Source organism: Apodemus sylvaticus, chromosome 1 (assembly GCF_947179515.1).
Source record: "Apodemus sylvaticus chromosome 1, mApoSyl1.1, whole genome shotgun sequence".
In the NCBI taxonomy this organism is placed as follows: Eukaryota; Metazoa; Chordata; class Mammalia; order Rodentia; family Muridae; genus Apodemus; species Apodemus sylvaticus.
Genome location: NC_067472.1, coordinates 79,900,254 through 79,916,980, shown reverse-complemented (window position 1 = coordinate 79,916,980; position 16,727 = coordinate 79,900,254). Strand labels below are relative to the sequence as shown.

The 16,727-nt window shown below is 50.9% G+C and overlaps 1 protein-coding gene across 2 annotated transcripts in view; it reads right to left on the bottom strand.

Annotated features, from left to right (window-relative positions):
• Positions 1–16,727, bottom strand: part of Gsg1l (GSG1 like) — a 200,552-nt gene that overhangs the window by 8,249 nt on the left and 175,576 nt on the right. For both annotated transcript variants that reach the window (XM_052199696.1, XM_052199699.1), the window contains one exon: positions 6,158–6,228. In XM_052199696.1, coding sequence (XP_052055656.1) covers positions 6,158–6,228 — 71 coding nt within the window. The remainder of the gene's footprint in view (positions 1–6,157; positions 6,229–16,727) is intronic.

Below are 16,727 nucleotides of genomic sequence, written 5' to 3'. Positions count from 1 at the left end.
AACATGGATTGAATCCTTCCAAACAGTGAGCCTGAATCCACCCTTCCTTCCTTAGGTTGTTTCTGTGAGGTGTTTTGTCACAGACATGGACACCTAACGTATCCCCACCCTCACCCTCACAGCACCGGACAGTAGCGTATGGAGACATGCATGATACTCGACATGGGACAGTAGGCGGTGAGGGCCATTCCCAGACTGCGCAGCTGGACTCTGCAATAGCTCCAGGTTCTATTGCAGTCTGTTAACTGCCTTGTTAGAGGGCAGAGATGGGTCATTTCAGGCAGAAGGAACGAGGTGTAAAATAGATTCTTGGCAGCCCTGGGAAGCTTTTAGGAGGTGTGAATGCCCAGCAATCTTGTCATTGGTGGGAGGCAAACAACGCACGATTGCAGAGGGAATCCAGGGCTGCAGCAGATACACAGGCCACTCGTCCTATCCCTAAGGCTTTAGGAGTCTGTCACAAGACACACTTTACAAACCTGAATCCCACATGTCTCAACTATGTCACTGAGAATGCCTTCAAACTTGTAATCCTTCTGCCTCTCATCTGTGCCTGCCTTACAGGCATGGGCTACCCTTCCTTGCAGCAACCTATATTTTAATGAGAGTCCCCACATGTTTCTTAGCAACGGGAAGGACTGGAATACTACTGCCTTGGATCAAAAATCAGACAAAAAGAAAAGCTTCGGCATGAATAGAGTTGAGCAGGCCCGTGACCTGGGCCAGGTGACAGTCCCAAGAGCCAGTTCCTTTGCTGCAAGACAGAATACTGATGACCTCATAGGGCCCAACCCAATATCAGAATTTCAAGGAGACCTACTGTGTGGGTACACCGCACTTCCATTGTGGGGGACCTACTGTGTGGACACTGAGCTACCACAGAGTGGCAGTTGTGCTGGTAACATCAACACTCTGGTGAGAAGAAAGAAGAATGAGCAAGTTAGCCCAGAGGTCAAAGAGGGAGTGAGCAGCAGGCAGGCAGGAGCCATGGGAAGAAGCCCCTTGGGAATGCTATGCCACCCACTCTCCAGAGCTGGGAATATGGAATCAGACTCATTTCTCAAAAAGATGGGTCAAGGAGATTGGCCGTAGAAGCAGCAGTTTCCACCCAGCCTATGACCAAAGCAGACTGCTGCAGGTAAGAACCACTCTGAACTGGCTTTGTGACCAGTGGGTCCCAAGGGCACAGGCAGCCTGTTTCAAACACAGATGTTTCCTGGGAGCACAGCCACATACCTGCCATCCCAGTCCAGGTGGTAGAGGCAGGAAAATTACAAGTTTGAGGCCAGCCTGGGCCACATAGTGAAAGTCTTCCTCAAGACAAATGCAGAACCCCGGCATGAACCGACGTCATCCTCCACTGGACTCTCCACCCCGGTGTAATAGCACTCACTCCAGCCCTGACCCCTGACCTCCAGATGGCAGCGCCTCAGAGGTCCTCGAGCTGCATGCCTATTTGTGCCCAGGAAACTGGCCTTGATATTTATTTTGAAAATATGGTCTGGTCTGTTTCCATTTTAATAATGGAAGCAACTCTCCCGGTGTTCTATTGAATTTGATTCTGGTCTAATCAAAATGCCAAGTTGCTCTAGGCCCACAGAAAGTCTTCCTTAAAATTCATTGTGCTGTTCTTGGGGGGCAACTAGCCCATCTAGATAGAGCTCCCACAAGCTGCCTCTGTGTCCTGAGAATGACAGGCTCTTGCAGAGCCTTGTCTCACAGACACACCTGGCAAATCAAACACTTGTCCCAGGCATCAAACTTGACAGGAGCCATGAGCTACAAACTCCAACCACCCCAGAGGACGACACAGATACCCAGATCAGATGGCACCATCGATTCCTTCAAATGTCACATCTGATGTGCTCCCAAGCTAGCTGGTGGCACTGCAAAGCCCCAGAGGCAGATCTCAAAGGCAGCCTCTCCTCAGAGCAAGAAACTGTGGCAGAATCAAATCATAGAAGGACCAAGGGAGAAATAGCAACTCTGGCAGTAGTTAGAAGTGAGAGAAAGTTTATGTAACTCTTCTTGTCAGAGTAGCTGCTCTGGGAGGGAGTTGGGGGAGAGGCTCTGAGGTGCAGAGGCAACAGCTGAGGCCCAGCTGTGTGATACTCATGAACTGGGTGCCTGGGCTGCAGACACGGACAAGATGGGCAAGGTGTTTATCAGAGACATGAGAGAAATGGGAAGCGGGGGCATAGTAACATGGTGAGTCGGGGAGGGTCAGACGCTGGAAAGGAAAGAACATGGCACCTGGGAAATTAGTCCACAGCTCAGGAAACAAAGCAAACTACACAAGGCTTTAGAGGGAGAGGATCCAGCAAGCATAAAGGTCCCGGATGTGAAAGAGCATAAGTGTGGCGTAGCTGTGGCCTGAAGTGGCAAGAGGGAGGAAGAGGGTGAGGTCTGGGTCCCAGGGCATGAGCTGGGAGTCCTCAGTGAACAGAAACACTCATGTGCCGAGCTGGGTTTCCTCACAGACTGGATTATGTGAGGTCTCTGCTCAGCAAAGTTGCCTGGTAATTCTTCCTTCTTACGTCCGGATCAGCCATCAAAAAGCTAGCAGGCAGGAGCTTTGCTGGGCGCACACAGCAAGTGTTTAATAATGTGGCTCCCTGACACCCTCCTCCCCCATGCCTCCTGCCGGCAAGCTGTGCCCGGCAGGATCTGAGCAGCTGCTTCATGAGGAAATATTGCAAAACTCGCCCAGGCGGTTCCAAAATATTTTCTGGGCAGCAACCCCACAGCCGCTAAGAGGCCGGCTTCTGGGGACTGGCTGCTTCTCTAGGCTGTTAGTGCTCTACTCTTGCTGGGCTCCCATCCTCAGGACCCAGCCTGGGGAGATGGGTCCACACAGACGGTTCCTCCACACTACGGAGCCTGCATCTCCTCTGCTACTGCCTGACTATATAATATTGGATAAGCCTAGTCCTTGGGTTTGCTGAGACAGGGTCTCACCATGCAGTCCAGGCTGGCCTCAAACTTACGATCTTCCTACCTTGGCCTGTGAATACTGGGATGAAAGGAATGTGCCACCACGTCTGGTCAGAGCTATTTTTGGCCTCCTAGCATTCCTTGTTCTGTCTTCCGCTGGGCTGAATTGACTCAGTGAATGAGAGAGCTCATCCTCTCTTGTCCCTGTACTGTGCCCTAGGTAAGGTGCCACACCCTGATGTCTCTGGCTAGTGGGGACTCCACCATGGCTCTTGCCACACTATGCAGTAACAGAATGGGCCTTGATGTCCTACAGGCTTCTGGGGCCAGAGGCACCCAATGAGTAGGGATGAATGAGTGAGTAAATAAGAGTGAATAGATGGGTGGATGAGTGGATGCAATGGGTGGGTGGATGGATGGGTGGGTGGATGGGTGGATGGGTGGGTGGATGGACGGAGGGATAGATGGATGGACGGATGGATAGATGGATGGATGGATGGGTGGGTGGATGGGTGGGTGGGTGGATGGGTGGGTGGATGGGTGGGTGGATGGACGGAGGGATAGATGGATGGATGGATGGATAGATGGATGGATGGATGGGTGGGTGGATGGGTGGGTGGGTGGATGGATGGAAGGATGGATGGGTGGGTGGATGGGTGGATGGATGGATGGATGGATGGATGGATGGATGGATGGACGGATGGATAGATGGAAGGATGGATGGTTGGGTGGGTGGATGGGTGGGTGGATGGATGGGTGGATGGGTGGGTGGATGGGTGGGTGGATGGATGGGTGGATGGGTGGGTGGATGGGTGGGTGGATGGGTGGATGGATGGATGGATGGATGGATGGATGGATAGATGGAAGGATGGATGGATGGGTGGGTGGGTGGATGGATGGATGGACAGATAGATGGATGGATGGATGGATGGATGGATGGATGGATGGGTGGGTGGATGGATGGATGAATAAAGGAATAAGTGAATGCCTCACATGCATCATAGAAATGGCCTCTATAGAGAAACCGATTCCTTCCCTGCTTTGACATGAGCATCCACCCTCAGGACTCCTGTCGGTCCCCAGAAGCCTCAGGAGCACAGCCATCTATACTATCTGCCCTAATGGAGGACACTGAACAGAAATGCTTGGGAACTGAGACTCTTTTCTCCCCCTGTGAAGCCAGAATGCAGAAAGTCTTCCCTACTCTCTCTTTGCAGCCTTTGGGCACAGATCCCTGCACGTACCCTTCTCCAGAGATGATCTCGTAGTCTCTTAGCGCCAACATCCAGTTAACATCCCTCCTATGTTAAGGGTCTGTGATCTCCTTCCATCCACCTGCTCCCTCAGAGATGCCCCTCGGCCCCCAGACTCAACCCCTGCAAAGCCTTGAGGCTTCTTACCGAACTCTTCCATTGTGGTGACACACACCTTTGAAGGCTCCTGCAGAAATTCAGTGTTATCCCAAGGCTCCTCCCTCCTGCTCTTGCTCTAATGTGTATGATCACGGGGGTGGGGTGGGGGGGAGGAGCACCTGCTAAGTGCCAGCTAGCAACATCATGGCTCCACACTCTGGTAGACCCCACCAGTGACCTGGAGAGTTCCTGCCATAGCTGGGACAGTATCAGGTCTGTGTCACTGCCCTGATGTTCTCAGCTAGAACCAATCGCTCACCTCTTCCTTGAGTCCCATGCCCATTCCAGCTTGTGATGTCTGGATCCCCTAAGCAAAATGAAGTTCAGTGGATATAGACTGTTATTGTCAGTGTGTGTGTGTATGTGAGAGAGAGAGAGAGAGAGAGAGAGAGAGAGAGAGAGAGCATGTATGTGTGTGAAAGTATGTTTGAGTGTGTGAGTGTAAGAGAGACAATGTGTATGTATGTGTCTATGTATATGTGAGTGTGTATGAGAGTGTGTGTATGAGTGTAAGAAAGTGCATGTGTGTATATGTGTGACTGTGTGTATATGTGAGTGTATGAGAGTCTGTGAGTATAAGAGAGAGAGTGTACATGTGTGTGAGTGTGTGTGAATATGCATGTATGTAAGAGTGTGTATATGTGTGAGAAAGACTGTGTGTGTAAGAGTGAGTATGCGTGTGTATGTGTGTGTTTGTGTTTGTGCGTGTGCACGCGCACGCGCATACATGCATGTGTGTGTAAGATGTGTCAGGTCTGATCAGAGGAGCCCAGTCTGATCCACTTTGATAATGCCATTAGAAAGCTTCCAAATCTATTCTTCCACATGGTCACATGTAAGCTGCCATCACGGTCCCCAGGAAAAGGGGGCTTACTCCAGCTTCCAGGCTGGCCTGCCTGCAGCTAGCACAGTCTCTGACCCTGAGCTTGCCGCAGAGGCATGTGCATGGACAGGGAGGCAAGGGACAAGGACAGAAAGGTCGGCAGAGATCTACAACAGATGAGGCAGACAGAGGCTCAAACGGAAGACAGATAGATGGAGATAATAAATGGAGAAATAGATGAGAGGTGGCATGTATAGATGGATGGACAGACAGACAAGCAGGCAGGCAGACAGACACATGCAGAGAGACGGATGAGCACATACGCACATAGATACACAGAGGCAGAGAGCGCTGAGGGTAGGGCTCGGGTGTTACATTCCGCTCCAGCACAGAGACTCGGGTATAGACTGAAGCCTCCAGAGCAGAGGTGTGGCTGACTAGCAAGGATGTGTGACAGGGCAAGTAGCTCTACCTCTCTGAGGCTTAAGTCACTCACCTGCTGAGCTTCCTGCCTGTGGGAGTTAGGAGTTAGGGAGCCTGGGAAGCCTGAAAAGCACCCATATGGAACGGTGCTGGCAGGGCAAGCTGCTCACTGAGCCGTAACTGCCTCACCTGCCGTCTTTGGCAGAGCTTCTTATCTGATGTGAGAAGCACTCGCAGCTCTGCCTCCCCTTGGCGGCTGGAGCTGACATTTGTTCTCATAGCTGCCCTGCACCTCTCCTAATGTGTCCGTCAGAGTGAGGCAGACGAAGTGAATGCTCGGAGCCCCCCCCCCGCCCCCCGGATAATCTGTCCAGTGTTCTTCCTGCCTCGGTGGGTCCCACCCAGGGCTGAGCTCAAAGGCCACTGGTGAAGTCGGGCCAGGCCTGGAGCTGCCAGCCGCTGCTTCCCATCTGCAGTGTGTGTGTGTGTGTGTGTGTGTGTGTGTGTGTGTGTGTGTGTGTGTAGACTGCTGGCACCACTTCCTGTCCACCACGTAAACACTTACGGGTGGGGTATCTCTCGTGGCGGCAGGCAAGACGGAAGTCTTCCTCTTCACTCACGTCCCCCTTCTCAATCCTGGAAAGAAACAAAAGAAAGCCCCAAGGCTGGAATGAGAGGGCAGGCGAAGCAGAGGGCACCCAGGGCTGGAGAAACTCCATGACAGCTTTCAACAACATCCCTCTGCCTGTTGCCCACACCCTGAGATATGGGTACCACTTTTCCCATTTATCGTAAAGAAACTGAGGTATTCAAGGCACAATTAGGTTGCAAAGCAATCAGCAACCATCCACACAGCCAGGGCTTACACACACAAACACACACACACACACACGCGCGCGCGCACACACACACACACACGCACACGCACATACACATGCATATGCACACACATGTACACATACACAAGAAGGGGAGAAGAAGAGAAAGAGGATAAAGAGGGAAGGAAAGAGGGAGACAGGGACAAAGGGGGATGTGCTACACACATATATAAATAAATTAATTGCTGTCAGAAGGTTGCTTATGCCAGTCCAATGGGTCTCAGCTTGGCTATTGCTAGAAGTTACCCATTGGGAGTGTGAAACCCCACGTGGGCCTTCCTTCCTCATATTGTATCATCTCCTGGGCTTTAGTTCTTGAAACAACTATACAGGTCACTGGTGGTTGTCATTACTAATAGCAGAGACCACGGTATGGTGGATGCTATTACTAATATGGCTGGCAACAACAACCACTGCACCCACCAAACACACAAGGAAAATGAGGTGAGGGGGAGCTGGAAGCCACAGAGTCACACTGCCTGATCACCGCTGATCTGAGGTCCACAGTTCATTCCACCCCAGTGTCCCGGATCTTGAGATGTCCAAAGCCAAGCTTGGATCCTGTGTTTTCCTGCTGGAAGCAGGCACTCAGGGTGATCAGCTGTCACCCAGACCCACTTTGTGCTCAGCCCTTCCCTTTAAGGTACAAGCTCTGCCACAGTCCTGCAGAGTCGGCAGATATGGGCCTACACTGTAGAATCTGCCAGAACTGACTCTACACAGAAACTGACTCTTCAGAGTATGGCAGTGCAGGAGGCTGAGACAGGAGCATCATGAGTTTGAAAGCAAGACCTTGTCTCGACAAAGGTTAAGAGGAGAAACGAGAAAAGCAAAGGGAATGGGAAGGGGTGCGGGGAGTTGCTGAGGCCCAGCAGGGCTAGGCTTCAGTCCGGGTTGTTGGGTCAAAAGTCATCTCATGGTCCAAGTCTCCGCGGGTCCTGACACGGTAGCTTCTAACCTGGCTGCTCCTGGCCATGACATCCCCCAGGGACATCAAGCTCTTGTTTAAAAACAACTGCAAATATCACGAGGTGACCCATCTCTGATTTGAGCAGACATTTCTTGGGAAATAAGTTTGTTTTGTGTTTCTCTTCTTAAAGGGCATCTCAAGAGATTCAGAAAGTGTTTTAAAGGACTGACAGGGACTTGGCGGAACCCACACTCTGATGGATGGCAGGTGGGAACAGGGACATTGGATGTGGCACGTGTATCTTCCCGGGCCTCAGGTTCTCCTGAGTTGTGGCTCCACCTTGTACTGGCTGCTTAGGTTTGTACATGTCTCCCATGTCCCCTGCCTCGACTTCCCCATCCAGCGGGTGGGCATGTGTTACCTGCTGTTTAATGATGTGTGTGGCCAGCACCGGGCGAACTCATCCATCCAGAACCTCCATCACCATTTTCCCTCATTATTCCCACAGCTGACAGTCTTCTCGTCATAAGCAACACACCCAGTATCACCACGAAGCTCCAGTTACAGAGAGGTGCTCCTTGGCCTGCATCAGCCCGTGTACCTTTCTTCCATCCCAGGTAGCTCTCTTGATGACATCTGAGACAAGGTCCTGTCATATAGCCTGGCACTAAACTTGAGATCCTCCTGCCTCGAGCCTCCTGAGTGCTGGGATGGCAGGCCTCCTCTGCCTTGCCTGAACCAGCAGTCGTGTTTGGAAGGAAGCAGAAGAAAGACTTTGAGCTGTCAGTGCTCTGGTGCAGCCAGGGTCAGTGGACTCCCTGGTGGTTGCAGCACTAAAACCACCGAATTGCTCGACTAGGCCCAAGGGTAGTCATGGCCAAAGCTGAAAGCAAAAGAGCCACAGGGAGGGTGGTAGTACAGAGGGGCCCTGAACACTGACACCTGGCTCTCAGAGAGGGAGAAGAAACCAGTGCACAGTAGACCTCTGTAGGCTGAGTTTTCTCATATGGTTACATGGTCTACAGCCAAATGGGGCCAAGATGGACAAGGTAGGCAGAGACCCATCATCATCTTTGGCACATTCTCTGCATTGTACAAGATCGCATCAGAACTATCCTCAAAGCCAACCCCCCAGGCCAGTTGTTTCCAGCCACTGCCTCCACTATCTGACTCTGTGCTTCCTGTGAGAAAGGCTTGCTTCCTCCCCATTTTCAGTATGCACCTGTGATGGTTTGTATATGCTTGGGCCAGGGAGAGGCACTATTAGGAGGTGTGGCCTTGTTGGAGTAGCTGTGTCACTGTGGATTGGTGCTTTAATACCCTTGTCCTAGCTGCCTGGAAGTGTCAGTCTTCCATTAGCAGCCTCTAGATGAAGATGTAGAACTCTCAGCTCTTCTTGTACCATGCCTTCCTGGATGCTGCCATGCTCCTGCCTTGATGATAATGGACTGAACCTCTGAACCTGTAAGCCAGCCCCAATTAAATGCTGTCCTTATAAGAGTTGCCTTGGTCATGGTATCTGTTCACAGCAGTAAAACCTTAACTAAGACAGTGCCCTTGTGCACGCATACCAGGTAGGCTTGATCTTCCCAGCAGCATCAGCTAGAAGAGCCTGCACTGGCCGCCATTTCTGTTCTGAAGATGTTTGCAAACAGAAATGAATAATTTCACACCAGCAAAACAAAAGAAAAACACCCCTCTCTCTTTCACACACACACACACACACACACACACACACCACTATCACCACCAAAATAACAGTAACTAACAATCATTGGTAATGAATATCTCTCAACATCAATGAGCTTAATTCCCCCAATGAAAAGGCACAGGCTAACAGAGTGGATGCATAAGCATCATTCTGCTGCATATAAGAAACACACCTCAGCAACAAAGAGAGACACTACCTCAGAGTAACAGGCTGGAGAGAGGTTTTCCAAGCAAATGGACCAAAGAAACAAGCTGGAGTAGGCATTTGAATATCTAATAAAATAGACTTTCAACCAAAAGTAATCAAAAAGGATGGGGAAGGACACTTCATACTCATCAAAGGAAAAATCCACCAAGATGACATCTCAATTCTGAACACTTCAAGTAGTCCCTGTCCAAGTGCTGACCCTTCTAGCCACATTGCCTCCTGGGATCCTGAGGATGGCTATCTGCACTGTTTCACAGTCCAGTGTTTCCCAAAATTAATGGGCACAGAGATCACTCAAAGGCATATTTATGTAGATTCTGAGAGGCTGGTCTTGGGTGTAGGGCTAGATTATGGGTTCCATGGAGGCCTGTAGTGTGGGTTGCAAATCCCAGTTGAGTCTCAGAACAGCTGCTAAGCCTGGGTCTCCTGGCTTTCCCATAATGCACTACCATACCTGCAGGAGGGGAGTCATGGCTCAAGACCTTCCTAGAACTGTTTCTCTGCCCAGCTACTTGGTAGGAAGAAGCTGAGGAGTTCAAGAAGTAGCCATTTCTTCCAGATGTTGCTTTCAGATGTTCCTCCCTCTCTCCATCATTTCCTACCCTAAAGACCCCCCTCTGCTCTCTGTCATCCCTTCCATTGCTGGTGTAGACAGCCGTGTCAATCGGAGCAATTTGAGGATGTTGTGATCTTCTGGGCACCAATCTCTAAATCCTGGGGGACACACTCCTCCAAGGAATATCAATTTCAAAGAACCCCAACCTAGAACAGTGCTCTGCAAGGAGCCCTGAGAAGTCCCATCAAAGCCTCCTCAAAGACAGAGCTGAGACTCAGAAGTTACAGATCCAGGAGACAGCCTCAGAGGACAAAAAACACATTGATTTTAAATGGTCAATTTAGAAAGAGATGAAGAATAGAATGAAAATGAATAAAAGAAATAAATGACCTGTACATGGTAAATTAAGATTCCATAACACCCCACCAAAAGGGCAGTTTCGAGAGGAGAGCTAGATGGGTTTTAAAGATATTCTATATTCTAATTTTTCCCTTTCTTTTGCATGATGAGTCATTTGGAATATATCAGGAAAGAGCAGTTTCCCACCATGTTCATGTTCTGGCCTGGTCTTTAGGAGTGCTTTATTTTGTCTCAGTTTCTGCAAAGAGACATGCAGACATCTTATGAATGGCAAGGATGGAAATAGATGAAGTCTCCAGCATTAGTCCCCTCAGAACACAAATCTTTTATGCCACCTTCCTCCTATTGCAAGGCCCAAGAACAGTGTGATGACTTCCTGATATGTGGCAGAAGACCCTTCCACCATCCTGAGGACTGCTCCCATAGGGAAGGAGCACAGCCTACATCTACAAGCCATGATGCCTTGGTATGATCATGTGCTCATGCTTGGATGCCTAGAGCACAAGCAGATCAGAGACACTGGGATAGGTAAAGAATGAGGCAGAACACATGGTGAGGCTGGGATGTTCCCATGATGCCCTGGGGACCATGGAAGTCCCATCAGCACTCTGGATGGAGAGGAGGGATCATTATCCTGGTCACATCACAGTGTTGCTGAACAATGGCTACTAGGAGTAAAAACTGGAACAGGAGGGAGGACTGCTGGGCTCACCCAGGTGAGTGTGAGGTGACTCAAGCCTGTATGACCAAGGGTGGAGGTGCGGAGAATAAATGACAGCTATCCCCACTTATCTACTTAAGGTGCCCTGAGACCCCAGTGGGTCCCAAAGCCCAGGGCTGTGCCAAATCCTATACAATAGACTGTTTTCCCTCTGTATACGCCCATGAAAAATTTAATGCATAACTCAGGCACAGTGAGAGATCAACTTTAAGATCTGGTAATAATAAAACACTAACAACTTTTCTTTTGAGACACATTCTCACTATGTAGCCTAAGTTAACCTTGAACCCACAATCTCCCTGCCTCCACCTCTCAGTGCTGGGATTATAGGTTTGTGCCTAGCTAAAAATAAAAACACTTAGAACAACAAGAAACAAGAAATAGGAAACACTATTTAAAACTTAGGCCAGATCTTTAATTCCGGCTCTCAGGAGGTAGAGATAGATGAATCTCTGTGTCCAAGCTAAACTGGTCTATAGAGAGAGTTCCAGGATAGCCAGGGCTGCATAGTGAAATGCTGTTGTGTATGTGGGGTGGGGGAATGGGGGAAATGGGTATTTAAAACTAACGATTTGCTGGCTTCTATAACTTCCCATGTTTCATGGGTCCCAGAAGCTGCAGAGGTGCACATAGGTAGGGGAGGCTGTGGTGCCTTAGTCACCAAGGAGTGGAACTATTTGAAAAGGATCAGAAGGATTAGGGGGTGTGGCCTTGCTGAAGGAAGTGTGTCACTTGGGGTGGGATTGGAAGTTTCAAAAAGCTGGAGCCAGGCCCAGTGCCTCTGCCTGCTGCCTGTGGATCAGGATGTAGTTCTCAGATCCTACTCCAGCACCATGTTCCCGCCATGATGATAATGGACTAAGCCTCTGAATCTGTAAGCCAGCCCCCAATTAAATGCTTTCTTATAAGGGTTGCCTTGGTCATGCTGTCTCTTCACAGCAATAAAACAGGGACTGAGATAGAGGTCTAGTTTGGTTGTGATGAGAGTTCTCTGGTCTTGGGGTGAAGAGGAGCTGTGGGACCAGGGGCCCTGTTTTCACCGGCTTGGACACCTATGAAAGAAACATGCAATTGGGACAGAGAACCAAGCGCACTGGACTAGGTTTGGAGGGCAAGCACGTGAGTGAGTTTAGCCATGTTGATGGGCAGGCAGTAACTTCTAGAAGCTGAAATAAGAAGTATAGCTGCATTGAGGAGGGGGCTTCTGAGATGTGGGTGTCCCCAGCCATGTGATCACTGAGGAAGGAAGAGGAGGGCTCTCTGGCCCAAGGAAGCATGGGCACCTAGCAATACCAAGGAGAGGAAGGCGGGTGGGAAATGAAGACGGTCCCCCCCCCCGCCCCCCGCCCCATGTCCACGCTCTGAGTGACCTTTGTGGGTGGTCAGTTCTGTCTCAGTTACTGCACTGCTCTGTTTCAAAGAATCCTACAGATACCCTGCAAGTGGAAAGGGCAGACATCACCCCTGGAAAAACATCAGGAAGAGTAACTGTTGACTAGGGTTGCCTAAATCAGAGGCTACAGAACCAGGGCAGCAGATCTGGAAAGCCAGGACTGGGCAGTCATGCTCGAGGGTGTTGCACTGCTGCTGAGAGCGCCTTAGTGGGCTGAGGAGGGCCTGGGAGACAGATTGGCGTAGGTAGTGTCATGAGTGGGAAGTGAGGATGGGAGAGAGGCCTTCCATGCAGACCTGTTCAGGCAGAAGGATTGTGGTGCTGGTGTGGACCTCAGCCTTTGGGGCTGCTGAGATGTTTGGCCACTGAGCAGGTAGAGGTACCCTTCACCACGCAGGAATGACAATGTCCATGTAGGTCCCTGACATGCAGGGCAGCGTGTTTTATGACAGTCAGGGAAACAGTGAGAGCTGGCTTCAGGGAGGGGCTTTGCAATGGTTTCTACTCCCTGTGACACAAAGAGAAAGGAGACTCACTCAATGTGACCACATTGAGAAGAGGAACTAACACACACAAAAAAATGGTGAGGCCAACCCCCAAATGTCCATCTTTGAAGCCCTGGAAGGAGGTTTGGTTTACATAGAGGATAAGGTATACCCATAGCTAAGCAGTCCTGGCCAAGGGGTGGTCTGTCTATCCATCACTGTGTGGACTCTGGTCTGGTCTGGTTTGGTCTGGTTTACAAAGTGTTTGACAAGCCTTCAGTACCCTGTGAAATCTCTCCCTAGGAGACAAGCTGCTCCCTGGAAGCGACAGACTTCAGCATGAGATTCACAGAAATTCCAATTCCTTGAGGCTGTTGTTTTAGTAGTTTTTAGAGACAAAACACCAGCTTGCAGGATGCCCTTCTTCCAACGGGGTAGTATTATTCTTTCTGCACAGAGGAAGGTCTCAGAAGGCTGGCAGAGAGCAAGAAGATGCTCCTAATTCTGTAGCTCCTGTCCCCTCGTGACCATGCTGGGCAATAGGACACACTCCCCAGCCGGACAACAGGACTCCCCAGAGGTGAAGCAACTTGGTGAGGATCCTCACACCCCAAGACTCATTCTACTTGTTTTCTCATATATGTATATATACATATGTGCTCTATCTGTGTACGTATCTGTATATGTGTATGTGTATATATATATTTGCAGTACTAATGATTAAACCTATGTCATTTATTTATTTATCCATTCATTTTTGAGATAGGGTCTCACTATGTAGATCAGGCTGGCCTCAGACCTGCAGAGATCCCCTGCCTCTGCCTCCCAAGTGCTGAGGCTAAGGCATCTGCTTTTAAGTCAGAGTCTCACTAAGTTGCCCTTGAACTTACTCTGCAGGCCCGGCAGGCTTTGAACCTGCCATTCTCACCCTCAGGAGAGCATCTGAGCTCACAATTTCTGCCACCAAGCCCAGCTTGCAGTCTCAATTCAAAGTCTGATTCCACAAGGACTCTGGGCTCAGTGCAGGCAGAGAGCTAGAAGATGTGTCTGCCATGGGAAACCCCAGCTGACCTGCTTCTAATTAACAAAGCTTGCACTGCAGAGCCCTTGTGGATCCAGGTGCTGGCACAGGCTGGAGAGCAGGAGCCGCTCCCTTCAGAGGGAAAAGTTGACACAGGGAGCCTGAGGACTGAGCATGCTGCGCTATGAGTTACCAGAGCAGCCAAGAAACTGGAGGGAAGCAGGCGGCAGGAGGCTACCTCGAGTGGGAGCATCCTCCCAAGCAGCTCTGGGCTCCTTGCTCCTCACAGAACCCACAGGGAGGCAGGCTGCTTGGTCAGTGTGGCTGAGTTCTCTCCTGGGTCTGACCCAACAGGTCTTATTTTCTCTCATGTGCTGTTAAATCAGATCTGAGCATTTAAGTATTCAAGAGAACCCCTGATCTGCAAATATTTGCCTACCTTCAGCAGCTCCCGCCCTCTCCCCAGGAGGCCGATTAAGACGCCTTCCCTGGGGACAGCTGGCTGCAAGACAGTGGGACTCTTGAATTCTAGAGGCTTCACAGACTTGGGACATACCATTCCCAGGTGCCAGTCTTCAGGGGCTGGGTCAGCCAGCCTGGTGGTATGACCTTCCCTTTCCTGTGAGGATGCTATGTGTTAACACATGTGCACATACGTGTGTGTACACACACACCACAATGTTTCAAAGTCCCCAGCCACTCAGAACCTGCCTAACATCCCCTCACACCTTTGAAGGACCTGGGTGACAGTATGGATGAGGTAGGGAAGAGACAGTTTGTCTGTCCAACACTTTCCCAGAGCAGCAGCAGTAGGGTGAGATGTAGGAGACTCCTCTTCTGATGGTGGCAGTGGGGTGGTGGGAGCCAACCCTGGATGCTCACACTTCCCGGCCTATGTGCTCCTGCCCTGCCTGCCTCTCACACCGAGGCTCCTTCACCTGGACACTCCTCGGCACCCTCCTCTGAACCTGCCACACAAGAGTCCTCAAGGACCACAATTAAATGCCATGGTAACTATGTGCCATGAAATAGTCACCACATGTGTGGTAACTATGTGGTAACTGGGGTGGCACTAGTGAGCTGTGTGGCCTTGGACAAATCCCAGCACCCCTCTGGGCCTCAACTTGGCATATGTGGAATAGGGACAAGGCTTTTACCCATACTTCCTAGAGATTCTGTGGGAATCAATGAGTCAGTCACACTTGGGGTGTTTAGGGGGTGTGGATCAGAGTAAGCTGTTACAAGATTAACAACCTGACTGAAGCACTATCCTGCCTCTGTCCTAAGCAGTTCATTTCCAAGTTTATGCTACCCTCAGAGGCTCAACAAGACCACTAGAAGAGACAAACTCTCTCTCTCTCCTCTCTCTCTCTCTCTCTCTCTCTCTCTCTCTCTCTCTCTCTCTCTCTCTCCTCCCCTCCCCTCTCCTCTCCCTTCGTCCCTCCCTCCCTCCTTCCCCCCCTCTCTCCCTCTCCCTGCCTTTGCATGCCAGGCCCTGAGCCCAATATACCACAGGGGAACAAAATGTCAGCATTTCCAGATGCCAAGGGCTCTGGGTTCACTTCATGTGCAGAAGACACAAGCCCAGAGTTGTTTGCTGCCTAGAGCCAAGTCACACAGCAGCAAAGAGCCAGACCAGACCGCAACCTCTTCTGCTTTCCAAGGGCTCTCCCTGTGTGTCTCGCATCTGCCCTGCAAAAGCCGTGCAACAAAGCCATGTGCTCCGAGCTGCTCGTAGGCAAGAACGGGGAGGGGGAAAGCGGAGGGGGGGAAGAAAATAGAACAGAGCAGCAGAGCTGAAACATTCTCCTTGGAGGGAAGGAAAATCAAATTTGATGAACCTCTGCATAATGCTAAGTTATGAATGTGCAAAGTGATATTCCGCACGTATGCTGGGAAGCACTCATCACGAGCCCGAGCAGTCCAGGGCATCAGGAACTGGGGCTTGATGAGAAGCTGCTGCCAGGGTGGGGCGTGCACAGCCTGAGCTGCTCCCTCAGCAGCGCAGGGTGCAGTTTCCCCAGTTGGATCATGTCGAAGTGTAACACTCAGTTGTAGTGTTAATGGGGCACCTGGGGCTCAGGCTATTCGCCACAGCTCTAAGTCCTGAGGGCTGCCCACCTCGGGTCCTCACTACTGATGCTGAGCTGGGGCAAGCTCCTGAGCATGCTGGGAATGTATGGCTCCTCTCTGCCAGGACACTGTCTGCAGATAAGAGACTGGAGTGAAATGCCAGGCTAGCGGGAAGCAGCATCCAGGGCTCCTGAGGATCACCAGGTCACCAGGGAAGTACCTCATGAGCTCCCACTAGGTTTCTGGCACAAGCCTGGAGATTTGGGGTGCCACAAGGGGCCCGAGGTGATGCTAACCCCAGTGTAAGTATGCAAGGCACACATGCAGAAAAGTGACCGGGAAGAGGAATGAACTGATGTGTACCCCAAGGGGAGTACCACAGAGGCAACACCCTGGAACAGGGCAGTCCTGGAGTGCCTGTGGGAGAAGGGAGGCGGCAGAGGGAAGACCAAGTCAGAGAACGATCTGGACTAATGGTGCAGGAACCCACCCTCCTTTCGATGTGACATACCTGCTCTGCCTCTACTTCAAAGAGCCTTCTGGAGCAGTCTTCTTCCTGTTAGTCCTCCACACACCCTGAGGGTGTGCTCCTGGGGCTGCTCAGCTCCACCCATTAAGAGTATCGCATTTACCTCTTTCTCAGCTCCCCCTCCCTCCATCCCCACACCCAAGGACAGGGTACAGGGCGTATAAGGAAGATGGCGTCAAGAAACACAGGAGAGGAGAAAGGGAATGGGGATAAAGGGAAGGATCAGGAAAGGCGCGCTCATGGGCAGGCGCCCACTCAGGCCTTAGGTTCCACTGAGAGCAAGCTCAGTGT